The sequence below is a fragment of the Grampus griseus genome (assembly GCF_964374135.1).
Source record: "Grampus griseus genome assembly, chromosome: 1".
In the NCBI taxonomy this organism is placed as follows: domain Eukaryota; kingdom Metazoa; phylum Chordata; class Mammalia; order Artiodactyla; family Delphinidae; genus Grampus; species Grampus griseus.
In genome coordinates this window covers 48,326,757-48,351,872 of record NC_139017.1, presented here as the reverse complement: position 1 = coordinate 48,351,872, position 25,116 = coordinate 48,326,757, and the positions used below count along the sequence as shown (strand labels likewise).

The 25,116-nt window shown below is 54.2% G+C and overlaps 1 protein-coding gene across 6 annotated transcripts in view; it reads left to right on the top strand.

Annotated features, from left to right (window-relative positions):
• Positions 1-25,116, top strand: part of NFASC (neurofascin) — a gene marked incomplete at both ends in the record, with an annotated part of 69,803 nt that overhangs the window by 34,332 nt on the left and 10,355 nt on the right. For 3 of the 6 annotated variants that reach the window (XM_082658415.1, XM_082658414.1, XM_082658413.1), the window contains 6 exons: positions 724-794; positions 2,139-2,361; positions 4,339-4,454; positions 6,077-6,281; positions 7,453-7,575; positions 8,640-8,813. In XM_082658415.1, coding sequence (XP_082514541.1) covers positions 724-794; positions 2,139-2,361; positions 4,339-4,454; positions 6,077-6,281; positions 7,453-7,575; positions 8,640-8,813 — 912 coding nt within the window. Of the gene's footprint in view, positions 1-723; positions 795-2,138; positions 2,362-4,338; positions 4,455-6,076; positions 6,282-7,452; positions 7,576-8,639; positions 8,814-16,685; positions 16,908-20,403; positions 20,521-21,703; positions 21,857-25,116 lie in introns of all 6 variants that reach the window. The other 3 variants (XM_082658411.1, XM_082658412.1, XM_082658416.1) reach the window with 3 other exon arrangements.

Below are 25,116 nucleotides of genomic sequence, written 5' to 3'. Positions count from 1 at the left end.
ACTTAACCTCTCCAAGGCTCAGCTTCCTCATCTGTGAAACAGAGAATAATAACACCATCTCCATCATGGGGCTGTTGTGAGGATTACGTTCGAAAATGGGATTCGGGTACTTACCGTGATGTGCATATAGCAAGCACACAATAAAAGTTAACTGTCATTTTTATTATTACTAATATTATGAATAATTCTTGATGCTCTGCTTCAAAGGGAAGAGCTATGGCAAAGATTTGCAGTAGAAATATATAATCTGGGGTTGCACCAGGTTTCTTAACACACTTGGGTAATGAAATGTTTAGATTTCTAAAATCATGCTGGTTCATTGAGGGTGGAGACGCTCCCCAAAAATGTTGAATGCCAGGGTAAACCAGTCTGGCATTAAACATGCTTAGTGGGTAATCCACACAGGGGATAAGCCACATTGAGTTGGCTGTACTGAGCATCTAAAGTGTGGAAAGCCTCATGATAAATGCTGTCTTGTAAGGGATTAAAATTCAAAAGAAATTATCCCTGCTTTGGGGGGTTTAAATATTAGCTAGGAAGGCACATCAGCCTTATGAGAAAGTGGCAGAGCGAGTTCAGCTGCTTATGGGACAGAGTGTGTTGAGAGACGCTGAGAAAAGACAGAGCGTAGAAGGGAGCAGTCAGGCTGCGGGAGAGAGGCTGCTTACTGTGCCCTGGTAATGCACAGACTGGGGTTGAACTTTGCATCCATTTGGATTCCAGCCCCTGAGTCCAACCCCTCTGATGTGAAGGGAGAGGGGACCAGAAAGAACAACATGGAGATCACGTGGACGGTAAGAGCCCCTCGCAGCCCATCCACGATGGGCTTGCTTGCCTCGCAGCCTGGGAGCCCTCGCCCTTCACACCCCTGTGACTCCAAGGCCGCAGGGTGGCTCAGACTACCTGGCTGGTGCGGGGGGTACTCGTCTCTGCATTGAGCATCCAGAAACCAAACAGGAGAACGTCTAAGAGCAACATTGAAGACGGGAGACAGGAGCAGAGATGACCAAGGAACAGAGACTGTCAGTCTGGCAAAATCACACAGAGTCCTGCAGGATCAATGGGCTTCTTCAGAAGAGGGAGAAATTTAGATTAGTCTGTAGGAAAGATTTAGCCCAAACACCAGTACCTCGCTTTGGTGTGTTCTGGGGGCCCATCACTGGAGATTGCTGGGAGTGGGGAGAGACCAGCCTCTGAGTGGTCCTCCAGTGCCAGCCATCTGTAAGTCCAGGATGGACAAGGTGACTTAAAAGATGTCCTCCGGGCCAGGATTGAAAAAGCTCATCTTCATCTCGGCTCACTGACCCACATTTTCCAAACCAAAACTGGGATATGTGGCCTCAAAATGACTTTTTTCCAAACCCCTTCCAAGTCTAAGAGATGCAAATTCAGCCACTGAAATATTAACATTTTTGTGCTGTTGACGTGAGTAGTGGAAACAGGGAGATAACAGAGTTTGGAATCACGACCATCCCCGTCTTCGGAGAGCCTGGTATCACAGCAGCCTTGGCAACTGGGCAGAGCCCAGACTTAAGACACCGGGACTCGTCTTGCAGGACCTTGCAAGGGTCGGTTCTTGGTCTACGGCTCTGTATTCCAGGCTCCCAGGGGACTGCTTCCTGGACCAGGCCCTTAGGGAACAAAAACAAGAGTTATGCTCACTCCCAGCTCCAGCCTTTTGGGAAGGACAGGGCAGACATGCAAGGATTAAGTAGGACTGAAATCTGGAATTTTGCGTTCATTGGCAGCACGCATGCTGTGGCTGAACCAAATTCGCCCCTTTCTGACTTTGGAGACATTATGTCACTGTCCACATTTTGTTTTCTGGTTGCTCCGTCACAGGAAAGAGTCCTGTCGACAATAAAGCTTTCGCTCCCTGTGCACCTGCCAGGCGGGCTGGCTGTGGAATCAGAGGGACTAGGGCTTGGGTGGAGAATCTGCGCGCTGCTGGCTTCACAGGACTCCAGGCTCTGGGGGGACTCAGAGTGGGGGCCACGGTCTCCCCAGCTCTGCCAGGGGGCTGGCCGCTTTGGGGCACTTTGGGGCAGGGTGCCTAGCACAGAAAGAGTGCGAGCCGTGCGTGGCCTGGGCTCCTCGCCTGCACCCTCTCCACTCCTGCCGTCTCTCTCCCTGCTCAGCCGATGAACGCCACCTCCGCCTTTGGCCCCAACCTGCGCTACATCGTCAAGTGGCGGCGGAGAGAGACCCGAGAGACCTGGAACAATGTCACTGTGTGGGGCTCCCGCTATGTGGTGGGGCAGACCCCTGTCTACGTGCCCTATGAGATCCGAGTCCAGGCAGAAAATGACTTTGGGAAGGGCCCTGAACCAGACACTGTCATCGGTTACTCTGGAGAAGATTGTGAGTACCCTCCCCTGTCCCCACCCAGGACCCTGATGGCTGGGCTGCACAGGCCACCCTCACAGACCAGGAACCTCAGGGTGGGTCGGGGGTCTTCCGAGAGCATCCTGGGAGGACAGCCAGTTCCCAGGGAAGAGAAATCCCCTGCAGTGACCTAGAGCAGACAGGCCCCAGGTAATGCCGGGAGCAGAGATGGTATCATCCAAACACTAGTTAGTATCCTAGTCCCATACTCTCACTTTATCGACATGAAAACTGAGGCCCTGCAAGGGAAACCCCTGCCAATATTGCACAATAGCAAATGCCAGGCTTGAAAATAGAACCCAGGCCTTCTGATCTACCTTACTGCCAGGGCTTGCTAGCACCACGGACCATCCGTCCCAACGGGCCATAATTAGGCACCTCCACTGGAAGCAGGGCCACAGGCCAGACTCCTCCCTGGGCTCCCCAGGGGAATCCTTGAGGAAGCAAGGTCCACAGAGCCCCAGACTGGAACCCTCCAGACCAGGCACTGCGACATTCCCAGTGTCGCTCTGAGCCCTTGGAACTGAACATAAAAAGAGAAGTTCTTTGGAGGCTGTCACTGAGTAAATCAACACAATTCTGGGCATATATGTAGAAGTATGTGCCTGGCTTTCCAGATGGTGGTAGCCTCTCTGCCCCCAGCACATCAATCCTGTAGGCTTTTGAGCAAAGCAACAGCGTCGGTGACGCCCCTCCTGGTCAGGGCAATCCATGTCCTGGTGTGTTTGGGTCTGATCCAAGAAGAAATCATGTAGGTGGATGAGGTGACCAGAGGGAAGGGAGGAGAGAGTCTTGGGGAGGAGCAGAGTCACAAGGGCCAATGCTGGGGTCAGGAGTAGGGCCAGTGGGGTTCATAACGGTGAGATGGGAGTAAGTGAGGGTTGGGCGCTTCCCTGGAAGTGATTATGCATTGGACCCACTTGGGAGATAAGTAGACGGGATCAGCAGGCCCTCCGTCTGTCCCACGCCTCATCTGCACGGTGGCAGACACTTCCGGACAGAAGACAGTAGGGACTACTGGAGGGTAAGTATGGAAAAGGCAGCATCTAGCCATGGACTTCACGGACCACCTCACGGCTTCCATCGCATCCGTGTACCCCTGCGGCAGATGCTTTAGAGAGGATGGGGCACACCTGCTTTTGCAGCAGAGTAGAGAAAACGGGGTGAGAACCAGTTATGGGGGAGAGAGGAGTGGCCCTCCCTTTGCAAGTAGTCACAGGATCAGGATCTTCTCCTGAACTTGGTTGGGGTGTCTTTAGTCTGTAGGTAACGTTTCCTGCAGGGCCCTGGCAGAAAATAAATGCCACTCAAAGGGGACTATTTCTAATGTGAGGACAGGGTTAAGAGGGACAGCAGCAAGGTACAGCAAACCAGCTGGCGCGCCAGCAACAGCAGGAGGCTGTTATACCGCTCCGGCCCTGAGGGGCTGGCGGCGGGCGAGTCACCATGGCCAGCGAGGGCTGCCCTTGGGTAGAAGAGTGCACTACTGTCACCCTGCCTCCCCGCAAACGGGCAGCCAGGGGGGTAGATACCATCTTCCCTCTCCTGCCCTGGGAGCTCCTGTTGGGCAGACCCATCTGGAAGCCTGAGAACAGGGGAGCCCCGCTGACACGGTCCAGAGAGGACAAGCCTCCCGGGACCCAAAGCAGGGTGGGGAAGGGTGGCCAATGGGATGGAGGGGCAAACAGAGACTCTGTGTGACGGTTGCACATAATTGCCCCCTAAACGCGTAGGCAGAGCCCTCCACCTGTGCTGCCGCCCTTTTGTCCTGAGCCTCCCCACACTCTTTCAAGTCCAGGCTGGTGGAGGAGGCATGGCCCCTGCCCTCAGGGAGTACCCAGTGTCCAGAGTGGGCTGGAGGTGCAGGCCAGCAGAGAACAAGTCGGAGGGGGCTCCGGAGTCAGGGGCCCAGCCCCGCCTGCATAACCAGCTCTCTGTCCCAACACATTGCAGATCCCAGAGCTGCACCCACTGATGTTAAAATCCGAGTCCTGAACAGCACAGCCATCAGCCTTCAGTGGAACCGCGTCTACTCCGACACGGTCCAGGGCCAGCTCAGAGAGTACCGAGTGAGGAAGCCAGCCCCAAGCCCTGTCTAACCACCCGGCTCGCTAACCAGGGCAAGGGGGTAGCAGATGCGGGCCATAAGATATGTGGAAGGGGTCCCTTGGGATAGCTGTTGGAGCCAGAGTTGGTTCAAGAAGACGATGTCTAGGGTTAGCTGTTCAAAAATACACCCAGAAAAAAATATATATACACCCAGATGTATCCTGCACCGGGTATGCTGAGAGATTCTGCTCAGCAGAAAATCATGTGAAGGGTGTTGGGTTTGGGTTGCCCGTACATAGCACATTATGCTTGTAATACATGTGTGTGGACACACATGTATCTTCAGAAGCAGTGTTGGGGCACCGCTGAGCTACACCCCTCCCCTCTCCTAACGGCCCCCGCTGGGCTGCTTGCCTCACCCGGTCTGATTTCATGAAGCCCCAACTAACCGGAAGAGCCACTAGAAGGGTACAAACCCTTCCCTGTTGTCACAGCCAACTCCGATTATCGAGGCCCTTGGCTTCCCCTGGCCACCTCTTCCATCCCTGACGTCTCTCTCTTTGAAAGGGAAGGGAGAGAAAACCCAGGGTATGCAAGGCTCTCCCTGATGAGTAGCTCTTTTTAAAACTTCCTGGGGAGGCTGTAGCCCCGGGGTAACACAGGCTTAGGGGTCATCGAGAGTTGGCTGATGGACAGTTGGGGGCACACAGAGGGAGTCAGTCTCTTCTCGGGAAATGGATTTGGTAGGTAGGGGAAGGAAGGCGAGGTGATATATATGCTTAAATGAGCTCTTCCCCAACTTGCACCCTTAACCTACTTGCCTAGAGATTTTTTTGGCTAAAGCTCCCTTTGGGTCCCCCTCTTAAGTCTGGACTTCCTCCTTACCTTGCCCTTGGGGGCCCCGGGTGATGCTCGTGTGACAGCTGACCTGGGGCTTCTCCTCCACTGCTCATCAGACCCCGTGTCTCAGACTCTCTCGACTGTACCTGTGACACTACCGCCTTGCACAGGCCGTCCCATCCCATCCGAGCTCTTGCCACCCCACAGCCCGGTCTCCCATTGGCTTGGACGTGTCACTATCCTAAAGGTCTTTAAACAGTATTAAAAGGAACCATTTGACTTCAATGGATTAAATCAACCCTTTCTTATATTCAGACTTCCGGGGGTAACCTGCTGCTTTTCAACTCCTGCCCGCTGCCAATCTAAACCATACTAAATCTAACTCAAGGTGATGCGGTCTTTGAGCACGGAAAAGAGCTTTCCGTGCCTGGACCCTTGGCTCAAATTTGTGGTTCTGGCACGGACTCCCTGAGCAACCTATTCCCAGCTTGGAAAGAAGTCTCAAGACGGAGCCGCTCAGCTGTAAGTTGGGCTGACTTGCCTGTTCCCCAGAGAGGTGACATGGCTCAGAAAATGATTGAAACCAAAAACTCTCATTTTGTTTGACATCAGTCCCCACTCACTAGTGGCTAATGTATGGGGACTGTCAGGACACCCCCAGCCCTCTGTGGGCCGGACGAGGTCGTCGGGGGTTTGGAGCCTGTGGCCAGCAAAGGGAACACCGGTCACCACGAGCACCACCACTAACAACTAACCTGGCCCTGCCTGGCCGAACCCTTACCGGCCTGCCTCTGTCCTGAAGGCCTACTACTGGAGGGAGAGCAGCTTGTTGAAGAACCTGTGGGTGTCTCAGAAGAGGCAGCAAGCCGGCTTCCCCGGCGACCGCCTCCGTGGCGTGGTGTCCCGCCTCTTCCCCTACAGTAACTACAAGCTGGAGATGGCTGTGGTCAATGGGCGAGGCGATGGGCCTCGCAGTGAGACCAAGGAGTTCACCACCCCGGAAGGAGGTAGGTCCGGCCGCAGCTCCCTGGGTAGGGCAGGACGAGGGTGGCACGGCCAGGTGGCCCTGAGCGGCTCCAGCGTGGCTCGGCCTGGACCACACAAATTGACCTCTGCCTGACCTCAAGGAGGGATGACCAGCGAGCTGAGCAGCTCCGGCCGTGCTCATGGAGCACCGTCACCAAGGCGGCTGCCCTGACGGGAGATTGTACATCAAGACGAGACTGTGCTGGCTGCTGACATGATTCCAGACGGGATGTGCACACGGACTCCCAAGGGCACTGCGGGAGCTGGGGCTGCCTGCCCACCACCTCCTGAGGGAGCTCAGGCACCTTGACCCCAAGAGGCACCTGGTTGGTTTGCCGTACCCGAGGACCTTCACTCTTGTTACACCACTGTAGTCAAGAGACTGCCCCGCAGTGGGTGGCCCGGTCCTGGGAGGCAGACACCTGCTGAGGTCCCGGCGCATCTCCTGTTCCTGCCAGCCCTCTTGAACCAGCTGGGCAGTGGCTTTGCCCTCTCCTGTTTCTCCTTTCTCCCTTCTTAACTATTATTTTCCCCATTCTTCTCTTCCTCCTTTGTCCTCTCCTCTGTTCTCCCCTCTTGTTTCTTTACTCCTGTCTCCCCTCCTCGTCTGGTTCTCATCACCAGCCTCTCCCCATTGCTCGTGCTCTTGGCACCATCCACATGTTCCATCGTGGGTTTCTCTCTCTTCATCCCCGAACCCGGCGTTCTCAGCCCAGAGGCCAGGGCCTGACGCTTGGACCCAGCGGTGAGAATCCTTGTCTGAGGATTGGGAACTGCAGGCTCTATTACCAAACGGCTAAAACTGGTTCCCTGCCTGGGAATGCCTGCCCACCTTGGAGGTTTCTTTGCAGGATCAGAGCCTAACATGTGTTGAATCCAGGATAGTTGCTAAAGGAGAACTTGACTGACTTCTTCCCCATGTAAACCGAGTCCGAGCCGTGCTTGTCCTAGATCTGGGGAAACGCCATCCTGGATGGGGCGATGGGCGCTGGCCACCTCGTAGTTCTCTGGGTTCTGGCTTAACAGCGATCCAGCACGGGGGTTGCCCAGAGGTCAATGCCTTCATACTTGTGCTTTGTTTTTTGTGTTTTCTTCATCTTGCCCACCCCTCTTCTCTCCCCCATCTCCCCCACTCTCTCCTCCTTCCCCAAGTACCCAGTGCCCCCAGGCGTTTCCGAGTCCGGCAGCCCAACCTGGAGACAATCAACCTGGAATGGGATCATCCAGAACACCCCAATGGGATCCTGACTGGATACACTCTCAAATACGTGGCCTGTACGTTCTGCCCTCAGAAACCCCATTCTCAACACTTTCCCTAAGGAATCAAGGTAGAAAGCCTGTGGGTACAGAGGTCGTTGTGGAGGGATAGAGGGGCCAGGGAAAAAGTTTCCTGTAGGGTTAGGGGAGGCAAGTGAGACCCAGTCCCTGCTCTTCTGACACACCTCCTCCCGCAGGGAGCTTCCAGTCGGCCCAGTGAGACAAAGGGGACTTCCGGTTTGATGAGGGATTCAACCCCTGCCCTCAGGAATCTTAGAGTCTCTAACACCTACAAGTCTAGGAGAGAAGTTTCCTTACCTGATGGACCTTCCATCCGATGGGCGGATAGTACGTGCATAGGAATCCAGGGGACACCTTCATAAGGTGCCATTTATGGTAAGGCAGCTGTATGTAGAGCTGCCATGGAATTGGGAGTGGCTCAGTCAGGAGCCTGGGTCTGGACGACCTCACCTAAAGCGTTCAGCATCCCCAGGCAGGGACAGGAGTGTCATGCGTTTGAAAAACTTTAAGTCTCCCAAAGTGGGTGACGGTGTGCCTCAATGTGAAGCTCAAAGGACAGGTACTGTGCCGTTGAGGATGTTAATAGCCAGCTGTGTGCGTGGTCCTGAATCCATCTCTGGACCTGACCTTCCCCCTTTGAGGTATTTGACAAAGGAGGCCTTTTACAAAGGAGGCATTAACAATGAAGAGCTCTAGTGGTTTTGCCCTAGTTCTGTTTGAAAGGAAAAAAGGAACTTCAAGTTCTGTTCTTGTTGAAAAGGCTCGAGGATTAAAAATTGAATCTTTCCGAATCAGCCGCATAACTTTGCACTGAGCTGGCGATAATGAGATCAGTGGAAAAGTGTTACCCTGGTGCGTCATCAAAGAGCCAGAAAGGAGTTCTTGCACAGCCCTCGGCCTTTGAATCACCTCCCTCCCCTGAGTCCTTAAGATCACGGGCAGGTTCCACGGGTTCCCTTCCCAGCAGAGTCGGGAAGGCTTCGTCCTTCCAGCTGCAGATCATATAACCCATCATGGTCAATGTTGCTAAAGTTCAATTCCACTTACCTGTCTCTCCCCAGTTAATGGAACCAAAGTAGGAAAGCAGATAGTGGAAAACTTCTCTCCCAATCAGACCAAGTTCACGATGCAAAGAGCAGACCCCGTGTCGCGCTACCGCTTTTCCCTCAGTGCCAGGACGCAGGTGGGCTCTGGGGAAGCAGTCACAGAGGAGTCACCAGCACCCCCGAATGAAGGTAGGTGCACTGCGGCAGCCTCGGGGCGAATGGTCCCGGGGAATTCAGATGCCTAGAGAAACACTCACTCGGCCTTTGGCCTCCCCGGCCTCCTGGGACGGAGAGGCTGCAGGCCCTCGAGCCCTCCAGAGGAGGGAGCCACCCTGTGTGCTGAGAGGTAGGTACCGGCGATGTATCTGGAAAACACATCTTCTTACTGATGCAGTCAGACCTGGATCCCGACTTGGCCTTAACTTACTCAGCTACTTAACATCTGTGATCTTTCCTTCTGGTGGGGGAATAGGGAAGAGAGTGTGAATCGTAGCTGAGTTGAGGGGATGAGAGAAAGCATACTGGAAGTAAATGTGCTCACGAACTCCAAAGAGCAGGGAAGATGCTCGCCTAGTGAGGGAGGCAGCAGTACAATGGAGACCGCCCCGTGAGGGATCTGGGGGTGCCCCTTCTTCTCTCAAGGATGCGTGGCACCGAGAAGAGAGGGGAACAGCTGTGACTGAAGCTAATTGCCGGGATCATGAGTAGAGCAGGAGGTGTAGTCCCTGTAGTCCCTCCTTGCCGCCTGAATTGAGGGAGTTGTCAGGCTGAGGAGAGGAAAGGGGGTTTGGAAACAGCCACTCGCCAAACCAGCTCCACAGAGAGCACGTGAGTTCCTCTCCTGGGTTCTGGCATCTAGCAGCGTCGCACCCCGCCCCAGAGCTGCACCTACCTGAGAACTCCACTAGAGGGGGCTCCAGGCCTATCTGCACACGTTCTGGCTTCCAGGAAGCTCTCGGGCAGGCGAGCCACTAGAAGCCTCGATATTGGCAGATCCCCTATGACAGCGGGTGGAGGCTCTGCCTCTCCAGAGGTACCATGGTCTCTTCAAAGGCCATTTCGTGAGCACCCACAACATGAGGTGCCAGACGCTGTACCCAAAACAAGGGATGTAAAGCTAATAAGCTCACAGTCTAGAAGGAGGGACATCCACAGGAATATCTAATTGTAATTCACCATGAGCTGTGCATGTCTAGATGGCAGAAGTGCAGTGGCTGTGCAGGGGAGGGGGGTTGATTCTACAAGGGAAGACTTCAAAGAAGGGGTGATGTGATTAGGAATCCTTGAAGCTGACAACAGGTTATCCTGTCTAGTGCTTTCCCCAGAAGGCTGAGGTCCGGTGGCCTGACCCTGGCCTGATTGGACGTCCTGAGCACCGGTACCCCCAACCCAGGAGAGGAGCAGTGCTTCCAGGCCCTGCTGCCTCTGCTGCCTTACCCCAGGCTCCCAGTGCAGCTTCATAAGCAGCCCTGCATCCCTCCCCAGGCCCCACTTCCCTGGCCAGTAGGCCAGCACTGAAGCAGAGAGGAGAGGGGGCAGGCAGAATGTAGAGAAAGGCTGACAGTGCTGTGTCTCTACCTCTCTGCTCTTGTAAACCAGGAGTGAGCTACACAGTAAGCTCCCCTCCTAGTGTACCCTTCCAGTCTCCTGGGGACTTGGGCAATTTATTAGGGCTGGGGGACTTTGGGTAAGTGGTTACTATATGTCTGTTACCAAAGGCCAGGCCAGGGATGATGCACTTCCTTGATTACTTAATTCTGTAAGGAGATACATAAAGAGAGCCTCTTCTCCCTCCCCGTCTCCCCCCCATTACAGAACATCAGATGAACAAAGCCCCGTTGCCCGGCCCCAGTGACCGCCCCAGGGAAGGATCTTCAGCTCCAGGGGACAGGAGAACAAAGAGAGACTTTCTTCTCAACCTAGGGGTTTGCGGCAAATTCAGGAATTCCTTTTAAAGGGCTCTCAGTCCCCAGCTGAGTTTCTTCCTTCATATAATACAACGGGGCAGCAGGACAGCAGGACAGTGGCTCCGGGCTCCAGTCCATCACACGCCCCAGCCTTCCGAGGCTGAGCTGGTGTGGGGAGCGTTCAGCCAGCCAAATGCGCTCCCTCTCACCCACCCCCCACCCCAGCACTGTTCAGCGCCTGCCCCTGGGGATGAAGGAACCGTCCTCTTGACAGGCGTTGATGTCCTCCTAAACCACCTGTACCTTATGCCTTCAGTTCCTGGCGTCACTGAGGGTTACCCAGACTCCTTCACCCCAGCCCAGCTAGGAAAGGACACACCCTTCGAGAAAGACCTGGGAATACAGCACTCGAGGTGGACTGTTTCTGCTGCCACCTCTTAGCTGTCCTTGAGTAGAGGCAGAAACGAGTATATTAGAAAGGTTTCCAAGACCCAGGAAAGTTTTCCGTAGGAACGTGCCAGACCCCAGTGGAGTTGAACATGATCCCCGAACAGCAGGTGGCATCCTCAGGGCCGTGACCAGCACTTGGCCACACCGTCTGGGTCAGATTTGAGCCAGAACCTTCTCTGTCCTGTGATTGCTTGTCTTGTGGTTTCACCTGTGCTGTTTTCTCTTCCCTCTCGTTCTTTCGCCCTCTCCCTCTCTGGCTATCTTGGGCGCTGTGTTCTGAAGCTGCTCCAACCGCAGGTACCGTACCAGCAGCGGAGGTAATGGGCATGGCATGGGGCGATTCAGGTGGAGTCCAGCCCAGCCAGAGCGGAGAAGGAGGGAGAGGCTTGGGGTGAAAGCATGCTCCGGACTCACCCTTTCAGTGGTTGGGAAGCCAGACTCTCCAGGAGGATGTATGTGGAGGATGGGACCAGAGGAGATCAAACACGTTCTCCTCCCTTCGCTAGAGAAGGAGGTTGGCTTAGAAGAGGCCCCACAGGCATAGGCTGCAGACCTGTTCTCTGGAGCTGCAGCTTTCTCTGAAGCTGAGTGATTACTTCCCCTGAGCCACCTGGGGCCTTGCCCAGGCTTGACATCTCAGAGCACAGAGAAAGGGTCCACAGCCTTTGGGTGGCCAACTGCGCCCTAGAAGGAGTGGGGGCAGCCGGCTCCTGTCTCCTGGTCAGGCTGCCATCCCCTGAAAGGGTGGCCTGTGGGGGAGCACGCCGTGCATGCTGGCCTTGCATGCTGCATGGGGCCTGGCACCAGCTCTGCCACCCACCATGGCTTCTAGTCAGTGAGAACGAGTCTGCATGTCCCAGGACGGGGCCGGGTGCCCCAGGACCTGGAGTCTCAGTGGACACCATGCACTGATGGCCCGCTCACCCCTCAGAAACCCAGCTTCTCAGAGTCTTGGGTGTTAAGAACAGTCTCCACTCTTGGGGTCTGGGAGGTGGACGCACAGTGAGGAGTTGGGCAGGCAAGGCTGGAGCAGGAGATGACCTGCTAGCCAAGGTCCTTGTCTCAAGTCCTCATGTTGTGGGTTTGAGGAACATCACCACCGAAGGCCGGTCCTCAAGCTGGAGGAACTAGGCAGGGGCCTCAGGGTGCCTTCCGCTGCCCTCCTTTGAGGCAGAACCAAGGCTATAGGGCAAGGGTTTGCCAGAGCCTTCTCAGGCTCCAGGCAGCAGGGAGAAGCGAGAGCCGGGTGAGGAACTGGAGGGCTGGCTTAGGAAGAGGATGCCACCTTACCCGGTTTGGTTCCCCTCCACCTTCACTCATTTACCGCCCCCCGCCCCGCTATTTTAGGTTGATTCTGTTTCTGTTGCGCACCCTGCTTCCTTTGTTTGCGTTTGCTCCACCAGTCAGATCTGGGTGGTGCGCTGCCATCATCCTTCCCACCCCCAGTCCTCTCCATCCCCCCCGCCCCCAAATAACCCAGGCCTGCAGGGGCCAATGCCTCCCCACCTCTGCTGGGATGTGAGGCAGAGAGGTGTCCCGGGCCTGGAGACCGGGAGAAAGCCATCCTTGCAGTCTGGGAGTGGCCCTAACTTCCTGATTCAAGTTTGCATAAGGGTTTCCCCTGGGACTATTATAGCAGGTGCTCAGGGCAGCCGAAGCAACTTAGTGGAGATGGAAGGGGAGATGCAGGGAGGGCACCACATGAATCACCTAGACGCTCTTTGGTCAAGCAGCTCGCAGTCCACCTTCCCCATTCTGGCACCCAGGACCCAAAGCAAGTGGATCTGGTCGCGGGGAATATGCTTTGCTCAGTGAGCATCCGTGCCAGTCTGTGCTGCCCCTCTCGTGTGTGGCAGGTATGAGGGGGATGGATGTACTTCCAAACACCCCACTTCCTACTTCTCGCTTAGGAAAGATCCAAGCTCACCCTGGTGTGCAGAGGCTGCCAGGGCCTCTGTCCATCGGTCAGATGTGTTTCCTAGGCTCCAGCTTCCATGTGACATGGTGGTAGAGGCACAACGCGCATCTTGGTAAATGAGCTGTGCTGGTAACATCAGCCGTTCCCAGCCTTAAATGCATAAGAACCTCCTGCACAGTCTGCAGGTGCGAGGTGATGGCGCTCAGGTTCTATACTGGTGATGCGGGCCTGGAGTCCAGCCCGCTGCTCCCTTCCCTCTCATCTTCTCCGAACGTGGGCATTCTCCCCCGCAGACTGATCTGTTCCTATCTCACCCGGTAAAGGTAATTCCTGTCATGCACCCCTATCTGCAGTCTCTTAGGGTTGCTGCCCATCTGTCCTGGCCATCTGTGATTTGGCCAGGGTGGTCCGTGCACCAGGTGGACATGTTTGGACTGAACCCTCCACCTTGGAATGTCTGGAAACTGCTATCCTTGTCTTTGACTCGGCTCATATCTGCCAGTGTTTGGTGGGCAGCTCAGGTGCCCAGGTTCTGGGCAACGAAAAATGAATAAGAGACGTGTTGTCTTAATTTTCTCCATCTCCTGCATGGTGTCGCCCAAAACTCTGGTGGAAAACGCTTGGCCATAGCTGGGGTGCCTTCCAGTGTGCATTAGGTAAGCCATTAGGTTGACACTGCCTTCAGGTAGGGGTCCTGTGCTTCCAGCTCCAGGCCCACTGTGGCGCCCCATTACTCTCGGTCGCCAGGCTGGTGGTCTCCACTGGGCAGTGACCAGGGTGGTTCTCCAGCCCATAGTTCCTGCTGTGGCTGAAGATGACCCCCTAGCCCAGCAACGAGTCTGTCCAGCCTGTGGGCCACTCTGACTGTAAGGCCCGCTTCTGGTCCTTATTCCCCGTTTATCTGCTACCCCCACCCCGCCCCAGGGGTTGAAATCATCTGAATCCCCTTAGACCTGAGCACTGGACAGTTTCCCATGGAAAACCTGCCCTCCCCTCCCACCTATAACAACTCACTCACCTGACCCTTCTGTCCCTTCCCTCAGAGCCTTGCCTTCTTACCTCTGCCTTCCCAGTCTCTCTGGCCCTGTCCAACCCTGGGACAATAGACACAGCTAATGAGTAGGCCAGAGAGGATGCTGATTTACCAGCTGGGACCTCAGCCAGCCCAGAAGGTGTCTTCTCCGCTGTGCCTCCAGTGCCGGGGACCCTCTGGGAGGACGCCTGGAAGCACCTCCTTTCCTCCCACCCCGTTCTGGTCCCCTCTCGCTAATACCTGATTGTTGCTGCTGAGCTGAAGGCTAAGCATCTAGGTAGCCATCATCAAAGAAAACCCTTCCTCCTGTCACACTTGGCAGAGGGAGGGGAGGGAGTGTGGAAGCATCCTCAGTCATTGCTCATTCTTGTCTCTTCCCAGCAGGGCCCAGGAAGAAACTCGCTCCAGCCTAGCCTCTCTCAGCATCTCTGTTTCTAGGGCTGCTCGCTGGAGCGCCCGGGGAAGCGTGTGGGCCTGGCTGTAGGCCCTGTGTGAGCATGAGTGTGTGTACCTGCTTGTATGAGGACCAGGGCCCACGTGAGAGTGTGAATAGCTTCCGGGGGCCAGGAAATGCAGCACCACTGTGCACATAAGAAGGGAAGCCCACGTCTCTGCACTGCACAGAGTGGGATGATTTAACTTTAAAGGCATTTTCAGTTTTTTGATGACGCCTTTTAAATAGTCATAGCAAAGGGGAACCTTGTGAACATTGCAGTTGCCAGAAATTATTAGAAAATACACTATTGATAAGGAGCCAGAGCAGAGCAGTCCTATCCAGATGGACAAAATAGCTTCTCAGGGTTCCTTCCGGCAGCTCAGAACAGCAGGGAAAGCCCATGTGTGTTCCGTGGCCACGGGAGCTGCCAGGCATCAGGCCTGAGAGGGAGCTCACCTTTGCCTTGTGATCTCTCAGGCCCTTATGTGTGTGTGTGTGTGTGTGTGTGTGTCTTGGTGGGTGGGATAGGCGAATTCCCGCAGGCTGAGCTCTTACAGCGCTGAGCTTGCATTCCAGGCCTGGGGCCACCTTGGACTGAAATACATCCTTGAATACTGACTGTGAGAGGGAGAGTTTTTCCCACCGCACTTTCCCTCCCCCCACCCCTCCCTGATGTCTGCCAGTTGACTGGGGTTTGGGGAATATAGCGCAGTCTGCCTTCACCTTGCCCAGGAATCTCTGGAATGCATGGGGCATAGTCAGCTGCCCAGTGTGACTTCTGTGGTCGGCACCCTCAGGCCCAATAATGCCTCTGATCTTACAAATAGGGAAGCGACTGGGATCCCGGGAACAGTCCCTCCTTCTCTATGGAGAACTTGTAATATTGGAGTCCCCGGGGGAATGAAAGGGCTTCTGTTGGTCAGGCCCTTGTTGAGAAGACTTAGGATCTCTTGATTCTTTCTTGAGAAAGGCTTTCTGGCAATTTTCTCTCTGGTTCCCTCGCTGCCCTGGCTCCCTTCTGGAGAGCGGGGATAGTATTTTCCTGATCTTCTGCAGATTTGGGATAAGGTAGGATATCACTCTTCCTTGAAAGTTAGAGTTACCTACTTATGTCTTAACATCACTGCCTTCTGCCCCGTCAGTGGTGACACTAGAAAGTAGACTGTGGTCAGATCACAGGAGATAGTGGGCAAGGAGGAGAGGCAGCTCTGTCTCTCTCTGATTTGCCCATCATTCTTCTCATACCCTAAGCTTTAGCAATACTGGAACTAAAGAGTAATAGGCCAGCCCTTTGTTAGTGTCCACAACCCTTCTGTAGAAGGAAAGACGGTCTATGGAAATGTTGTCATGATAGACTTAGCCCCTTAGGGCTGACCGACGACAAAGGGTAGCTTTGGATGGGAGATGAGGAAGTAAGAGGTAGTGCAGATTCGAACTTCTCTGAAGATTTATGCTCCTTTGCATTTATGCTCTTTTGGGAATTTCTACATCTACTGTGGGCTGGGAAGATGGTGCTACTGAGCGCAGGCCACACTGCGAGTCCATCAGTGCCCTTTTCCCACATTCTAATCAAAGGGAAAGGGCTTCCGGTGTCCAGACCCCAGATGCCCTAGAGAGAAAGGCAGTTACTACAAGTCAGGGTGGATTGGGGTAATCTGGGACCGTCGCTGGACGGAGAAGAAGGGAGGAGAGGCCAGGGAATGAACAAGAGCTGAGAGCCTGGGGAGGGGCTGGCAGTGGAGGTAGGAAAGACGAACCAAGGTGCAAGTCTTGCCCACAGAGCGGGGATCGTTCTCTCTCTCTGCCACTGGGTTTGGGTGGTGGTAGAACTCAAGCAGGCAGGAGAGGGGGTGATTTTGGCGTGAATGGGTGGGAATGGCAGGCTTCCCGGCGCTCCTGCAGGGCAGGGCCCCGCAGCCTGCCCACCTCCGAGGCCGGGGCTCCAGGCCTGGACCCAAGTGGTGCTGCTTGGCCTGTGCTGGGTGCTGCTTGACCTGGGACTCCATGTCATCCCTGGGGTCTGAGTGATCTGGTGCGTGTCCCGTCTTCATCACGCCCTTGGCTGTGTGCATGCTGGCGCTCGGAGCCACACAGACCATGAGAAGAAAATGAAACACACAGGCTTCATTCTCTTTCCTTGCCATGGTCCTTTGTCTTTCACGGCGACCCGTCTCACCCAGTCCATCCTGCTCGGGGAGGCTTCTGGTCCCTAAGCTCCGTCTCTTCTGCGGGCTGCCTGCCTTGCACGTGGGGCCGTGTGTCCAGGCTGGGGACGGCCACACCGACCAGACTTGGCTGTTTTACATTTCCCCCTTAGCTCCTCCCACGTCGCCCCCGACCGCGGTGGGTGTGACGGGCACGGTGGGCAGTACTGATGCCACTGCTGCCACCACCGAAGCCACAACAGTCCCCACCATCCCAACTGTCGCACCCTCCACCGTCGCCACCACCACCGTCGCCACAACTACTACAACCACTGCCGCCGCCACCACCACGGAGAGTCCTCCCACCACCACCAGGACTGAGATTCAAGAATCCGGTACTGCCCGTCATCCGTGCTCCTGTCCCTCCAACCACAGCCTTCCTCAGATGGGGGGGGGGGGCGGGTCTGAGATGGTGCTGGTCAACACCTCCCTTTGTTTCTGCTTTGAAAGCACAGGAGACTAGATTCTCTGTCTGGTGGCCTAGAGGCACAGAGCACCCGCCCCTATGGTGGCCTCCACTGCTCAGAGCCCCTGTCCTAACCTCGGATCCCTGTTCTTTCACAGAGGGCCCCCAGGCCCCAGACTGTAGGGCTGCCTCCAGCCACATGCTGAGGGATCAGCTTAGGGCTGAGCACTCCAGAAGACGGAGAGTGGGGAAGGAAAGGGCCTGACACTGGCCAACCAGCCTGAGAAGGCTTCCTGTCTCCGCCATGACGCCCCAGGCTTGCAGCAGAGGGCTGAGGAGTGGGGAGTGGCCAGCCATGCCAGGTTCTGTCCCCAGAGCCCTGCGCCTCCCTTGCACCTCTCCCCGAAAGGCGCACTTATAGACTTTTCTAGTCAGAGCTTGCAGGAAATGGCATTACCAAGGAGTCCTGTAATGCCACAGAGTGCTCTGTGGCTCTCCCCACTCATATTCCCCACACCCCCAGATATACACACGGAGGGAAAATCGCAGCCTTTCTAGGGGCCCTTGGTAAATAAGAATCGATCCCAGGGCTGGCCTGCTGAGCCCAGAGAGTGTGCTGTTCTTGCATCGCGCAGCCAGGCCAGGAAGCTCTGTTCTTCCAGCATGAGGAGACCCCCTCGGGAATCCAGCAGTACTTCTAAGAACTGACATCAAACAGTCTTATTACCACGGAGGGGAGGGCCTCTAGCTTGTGGAGCCACAGGCCAGCTGTAAAGCACGATGCAGCCGGCAGGGCTGGCAGGAAGCACCCGGAACCCTCCTCCGGCAGCCGTAGAACTGTAGGCCCCCTCTGTTTCCCGGGCAAGTCCCCTCGCCTTCCGAGGCCTCGCTGTCACCCATCCCACCCCTCTTCTCTCAGCACTTGAATGAGGATAGAGGCTTAACGCATGTGCGAGTATCTTCTTCAATCCAATTACATGGAGTTGTGTGAGCCGTAAGGGGAGACACGTGGTACGTAGCTGACATTATGCTCCTCAGACCTTGAAAACACTGATTTGCCTTAAAGCTGCAATAACGAGAATTTAAACAGCGTGCTCTGTAGGGAAGAGTTGGCTGAGAGAAACCTGCTAGGCTATGAGAAGCTGCCATTGGCAGTTTGGTGACTGACGGGTGTTCTTTGGGTCCACAGTGAGGCTTCTTTTGCATTCAGGGGGGCCTCCGTGCCCCACTTTAATGCTCCGAGTTCACAGAAGAGGTGTACCAAGAATGAAGACAGGGAGTGGGTCTTGCTCGTTCTGGAAGGATTGGCCTCGCTGTCACAGAGGAGTAGCCTATGGACTCTCACATGCCAACTGCTAACTGAGCCTGAGATGCTGCGGGGGCCCGGCCACACTCTGACCTTATCCTTAGAGCTCGGGGGCTCCCCTCAACATTCTCATCTCCCTCAACGCAGCAGAGTGGCTCTGTCGTCCAGGATTTTCAAAATGAAAGTTCATCTTTATCGTGTCTTACAACTTAGGACAAAATGTTTCCTAAGTTGACTCTTTTGGGTGGTGAAATGGGACTTTTTCTTTGTCCTTAACTTGTCTTTTTCAGTTTTCAAGGGATACGTCTTAAGTCTCACATCCCAGGAGCTGACAGGACAATCCCTGCTTCCCCTCACTTCTTCCTCTTGTTTTTATAGTAATTGATAGCTTTCCTTCTCGGCGCCTGTCTTTGAGCTTTTCTGTTCTTTAGTGATCGTCATCTTGGTCTCTCTAGATGCCAGTGCCTTCTTCCAGCTCCCACCTCTAAATCATTTTGGTTTCCCATTGCTTGACCTTATCTAATAGTGCCCCAATCTCCATTACCTTTAAGACAGTCAGATTTGGGCCAGGGTTGTATTGGTGGTCAGACTGTCTAAACGCAAATTCTTTGGCTATTTCCAGGGCCCAGGGCTGAGGAGGAAAAATCTCAAGTCCCCACATCATAACTGATCATAATTCATTCCCACTAGAAAGAGCCGTGAGATTCTAAGGAGCTGGGATTTGGGCTGAGTTAAAGCAGCCAGTACAGCGGAAACCTTTGGCAGATCAGTAAAGAAGGCTGCCTTCTGCCCTCCCCACGGAGAATGCCTCATGCCATCAATGGAATCTCTTTCTAAAATGAATCATATTCACCTGGGGCGACTGACAACTGACAAGGTTGTAGTAGAGAAGGTGCTTCTTTGAAGTGGAGACCAGGAGATCTTTTATCACTTCCCCAGCCCTGCAGACTCAGTCACATGTCAAATAGCTAATGAATAAATGCATCACCAATGTACTCTATTCATTTATTTTTGACAGGTGAGCCGGTGACAGTGCCCCCTTGCATGCTAATAAACTATAGAGGAGCCACACTTGTAAAGTCTTTGAAATAGAAGCCTTCGTGCTAGTATTCCGCTATTAAATCTTTGCTGGGAAATGGGGTAATCAGACCGCTGGGATGCTTGAAAAATGATTACGTTTGAAGATGAGTGCCATTCTCCTGTCCACAGGCTGTAGTTTCAGACAGGGTGATGGCTTTGATAGAGTAGCTCCCAGCTCATAGGAACTAGATAATTAATGTCTTCTGTGTTCCATAGAGATCGGGCCTCAAAGATACAGTGCTGAGAAGGCAACAGAGCAGGATTCTTCTGGTATCTGGACCACTGAACGTTGGGTGTCAAGAAGGAGTTATCTTCTCTGGTCCCCTCTAGCTCATGAAAGGGAGAGGAAGGATTTGTACTGTCTCTGCTTGGGGCCCTGGGGTTTTAGGCCCCCAGTCCCCTTAGAGAATCTGAGGCCATTTTTCAATAATTCAGCATCTTGTTGACCAAGAATGACCCCAGGGGCTCCTCAGACTAGAGTCACCCTTGTAGGTTGCCATTCTCCACCTCCAGTTTCAGGATCCCATTAAGGCTTTCCCCTGTTTGGTCCTGTCCTTTCTGCAAATCTCAACATGACTCTCAAGTGGCTTTTCAAGATACCCTCTCTCCTTCCTGTAGAATGTCTATAGTTGAGGGGAAAGAGGCTGGCACACCTCTCCCGCCCCGTCTGCATCCTAGCTAATGGGGCTTTTCACTGGCCCCTTTCGCTGCACTGTTCACATCCACGACAAGGGACCTAAAAAGGGAATAAACCCAGGTTAGAGCCTCCAATGGCCTGGATCAAACCCACTCTTTCATTCCTACTCCCACCTATGTGGACACACAGTTTCCGGCTCTCCCTCACATACGGGTCCTCCTGACTGTACTTGCTCATACCTAGCCTGGCTACCAAGGCTGCAGCTTGGAGCTCTGGCGGGCCCTGTGCACAGCCACTTCCTACTCTACCCTTTCCTAGCTGCCCGCGTGTGTGTGTGTGCGCGTGTGTCTACAGTGCTGCCTCCCTCCTCACCACTAACTCCTCTTCTAACCCCCCTACCAGCCCCCGATGAGCAATCCATCTGGAACGTCACAGTGCTCCCCAACAGTAAATGGGCCAACATCACCTGGAAGCACAATTTCGGGCCCGGAACTGACTTTGTGGTTGAGTACATCGACAGTAAGCATTCTGTGCGGGTGGCGGAGATGCCATTAAAAAGATCCCATGCGCTCCCCCAGGCTCAGGGAGGCCTTCCAGCCGCTTCGTTGTGGCTTAATGAAGTCGACATGTGCTCAGGCAGCAGCGAGGTCGGAAGAGCAGACTCGAGGAGGAGGAAGGGGTTTCTGCGGCCGTTAGTGAAGGTCCAGGGGTGCCTTGCGGTGGGGGCGGCCTGGGTGAGGGGCCCTTCGTCCATTTCCTGCCCAGGATGACGGTTCTGGTGGCCCCCAGATGAGCCAGATCTCACCTTTGCTTGGATCTCCTTAATTCAGGTTCCAGATTCTCAGCTGTCTCCCCTAGACAGGCTAGGCCAGTCCAGACTTGGGGTTCAACTGTGCTTTGCTCACAGAGGGACACTAGCTGCTCACAGGTCAGAGACACCGTCCAGGGTCACTCGTCTCAGCTGGTGGCTTGAGCTGAGCTGTTCATTCTTTACTGGAACTGGGGAGCAAGCGTCGAGATTTGTGAGGCTGTAAAGTGTGGTCAGGCTATCTGCCTTCTCTGACTGAAGGCCCCTGTTCCTGAGGGCTCAGACCCACCATGCTGGCCTATTTGGCTTGTGCTGGAAATCAACCCAAAGCTCTTTGAGGGAGAACAAAGCCAACTCTTAGTTCTCTGCGGTTGGAGAGATATTCACATCCACAGAATACAGAATTCCTAGTTTGGTCCGCACTTTTTCAGACGACACCCAGGCACTCGCTTCTCCTGATGTGTGAATTCACCACGCAGTGAGAAATGAGAGGGGAAACCAGGAGTGAGAGCTGAGAAGCAGAGGCCGTCTCACCTCCGGTTACCGTGAGGGATGCTGACTGGCTCTCTGACCCTCTCCAGGGTAACGGAGCGCTGGCTGACACCCTGAGAGCTTAAGGAAGCAGGTCATGATGTGCTAAGTGCTTAAGACTGGGGTGAGGACAGAAAACTTTAGGAGAGGGAACAGTGTCCTAGGCTGCAGGGCCATCGTGTAGGAGAGTCAGCATGTGAGAAAGCTGGTGGAGCTGCCCGGTGACCTCCAGGTCTGCAAGACAGCCTGGCCCCTTCCCCCACCCTCCATGCTTCTACCTTTGACAGGTGCCCAGGAGCCTAAGCACTGCCTCTCCAGCTCATCATGCCCAGCCTTAGGCTGACTGAGGTTTCTGTTCCCCAGGCAACCATACGAAAAAAACTGTCCCTGTTAAGGCCCAGGCCCAGCCCATACAGCTGACAGACCTCTATCCCGGTATGACATACACGTTGCGAGTTTATTCCCGGGACAACGAGGGCATCAGCAGTACCGTCATCACCTTTATGACCAGTACAGGTGAGAGGGGATCTGGCCTGGCCTGGCCGTCCCCTACAAGCATGGGGCATGTTGTTCTCATTGTCGGCTTCCTGCTTGTCTCTTCTCCTCGGAAAGAAGACTCATCCTCCCATTTCCTCACCTTGCATGACGTGGCTCGGCTCTTCTTATGTGTCAGTCTGCAGCTCCCCGGAAGACAAAACGAGCCAAAAGTGCATGCCAGTAGATAGGAAACCATGCTTCTGACCCTGTGGGGATGAGTGGGATGGCAGGGGGGAACGGAGGTGTTGTAGAATGAGGGCAGGGGAGACCACCTGTGCTCCACTGTGCTTGAGCCACCAGGGCTGGGTGTATATGCAGACATGGTCCCCTCGTGTGGGTCTGGGGGCAGTGTGTCCCGGAGGCACAGGGGCTTGCTTCTCGCACGTGGGGTTAGGGGATAGGCCATCCAAGGGTCTTGACCCCAAAATCCTCCCAGGAACCAAACCAAGGATCAGCATGTATGTCACTGCCTTGCCACTGTCATCTGTTGTTTAAAAATTCGAAAGTGTGTTACACAAGTTGTTTTGGTTTAATTTTGCCCCAAGTTTGTCGTGGCTTAAATGTAGTTGACCTTTGGTCGTTCTGGGGAGGGGAAGAAGCTTTCTAATCCTAAAAGAGCTCTGGATCTATCAGGGCTGTGGATAGAGAAGCTTCTTCACTTGTACCAACTGGGGCTCAGTAAAAGGTACAAGGTTCAGAAATCTCTCTGTTGATCAGGGTGGCTGGCAGTCTGGAGACCGTGAGGACACTTGCTTCTCTGTCTGTGTGTCTCTTTAAAATCATCCAGGCAAGCTAGCCAAGTGGCCAGTTTGCTGAGCCCTGGGGTAAGGATGAGTGTGGAGAAAGAGACTGAGAGCGGGAAGCACCAGTCCCTGCCTCAAGGCACATCCTAATCAGATGCAGGTTACTAGACACAGGATAAAGGAAAAAACACAATGATTTATATGAACTTCTGAATGTGGACTTAAGTACGTATTACTCTCCCTGCGCCTGGCTTGACGAGGCTGATCTTGGTAGCTTGCATCTTGAGAGTCACTGCCCATGTGTATGAGGGCCTCACTCCACCCCTGCTAGCCTGGTGCCTCCTGGTCTGGGTGTCCCGGCCTCCTCCCTGTGTCTCTGCCTGTCCTGTGCATGCCCATGCCATCAAGTCTCGGGGAGTCTGAGAGTCCGGCTGCCTGCTTGAGGCTAACGTGGCCAACTCAGGCAGGATGTCCGTGAGCAGCCAGGTCACCCTGGGAGCCAGGCCAGGGGACTGGACAGTTGACCAAGCAGAGCAGGTGGCTGGATTCTGTCTGACCCAGTCGGGGTCCCAGGCTGTTGCTCACCAGTGCGTGCATTTGATTTTGCTCATTACAAACCTGAGTCCAGCACAGGGGCAGAAAGCAAAGATGAGATTTGAGGGTAGCGTTCCATCCTAGGGATTGCAGCAAAAGCCAGCTCAGCCTGCTTTCAGACTTCGACTTCTCCCAGAGCTGAGCCCTGGGACTGTGGGTGAGGGTTGGGGAGAAGGAGCCAGAGCAAAAAGGACCAGCCCCTGCCCTGGGGTATGTCCCAATCTGCTTTGAGATATGAAACATGCACTACAGAAAAATAATAATAATGATTGGTAATACACTTCTGAATATTGACTCAGGTGTTCATCTCTCTTTTCCTGTGGTTGCTATGGAGAAACTGATCCCATAACTTGCTTTCAGAGTGATTGAGGCCTTCAGCACTTGCATGTTTCCCCAGTTCCTCCCAGTGCAAGCTGGAGAGGGCAGGTATGACCCTCGCCCTGAGTACATACAGCTCACTTACCTCCCTGGCTGGCTGGAAATGACTATGTGCAAACTACATAGAGAAGGAAAATATTTCCACTTTCTGAAGTTCATGTGTGTCTGTGAGTGTGTGTTCAGATCCTTTGAAAACACACAAAGGAGTGGCAGGACTCCAGAGTCAAGTTCACACAATGTCCCAGGTCTCTGTGTCTCATCAACGTAAGTGATCATCTCTGGGCCCAACCACTAGTCATTTAGGCAACCACAGGCCATCACTGTAGTCTATAGACTCAAACATGCTACAGTGGTTCAGGAAGGAAATGGAAGAAAACCACAAGGAATGCTAACAAGCTCCCTGACTCTCACCAGAAAGATCTCACATGGGAAGTTAATCACCAATTCTTGAAGCTTTTGAAGCCAAAGAGACCCGAGGGACCACAAACACATAACCCTGGACTCCAGGAGGCCTGCCAGCTCTTACATCCTGGGGCAGGTGGGATGGGGGGCTGACGGGGGCCAGCGAGACAGACAGCAAACTGCCTTAGACCTCAGGGACTCCGGGAGGAGGGACGTTAGGGGACCTACTTGTATTTGGCCTCTTTCTGCTGTGTTTGGGAGAAACCCAGGATGGAGCGAGGTGAAGATGGAAAGGTGTAAAATGATGCTTAAGTGAGAGCAGCCAAGCTAAACTGCATTTGAAGAAGCCCAGAGGCTTCCCTGGTGGCGCAGTGGTTGAGAGTCCGCCTGCCGATGCAGGGGACGTGGGTTCGTGCCCCGGTCCGGGAAGATCCCACATGCCACGTAGCGGCTGGGCCCGTGAGCCATGGCCACTGAGCCTGCATGTCCAGAGCCTGTGCTCCGCAGTGGGAGAGGCCACAACAGTGAGAGGTCCGTGTACTGCAAAACAAACAAACAAACAAAAAAGCCCATCCCTGTCATACTTGTTCATCTGCCCTATTTCTGAAATATAATTTTTTTGCTGACTTTGAGTGACTGGCCTCTCTCCAATGGCCAAACCAATTTCCTCCTGATTAGAGTTCGGAGTTATGGGAACTGTCTGCCTTGCAGGTGAATTGCCCGTTTCTGAGCAGGATTGTAGGGTGCGGTGTGGAAGGCACACAAAATATGGCCTCTAGGCCAGAGTAAGAGTTATTAGGACCTGTGTGTCCCCAATGAACGGCTGCTGTTCTGGCTTCCGTTAGCTACAGCAAAGGTGGTGAGTGTAAATATACCCTGGTCTTGGGATGTTGCTATTACTGTGTCCGTTAGGAATCTGGAAACATGTTGAACGGATCGATTAAGAGTGGTGTTAGCAGACAAATGTAACTGCCTTGCAAAAACGCCTTATTCCTCTCAGAGTCTGTGTGTGGGGTCACATTGTGAGTGAGATCACGTCCTAAATTTCTTTTGGTTCTTGAGAAACTGAGTCATTTTGATGGGGTCTGGTTGAGCCCACCTTACCCCAGATCCCACTGGGTT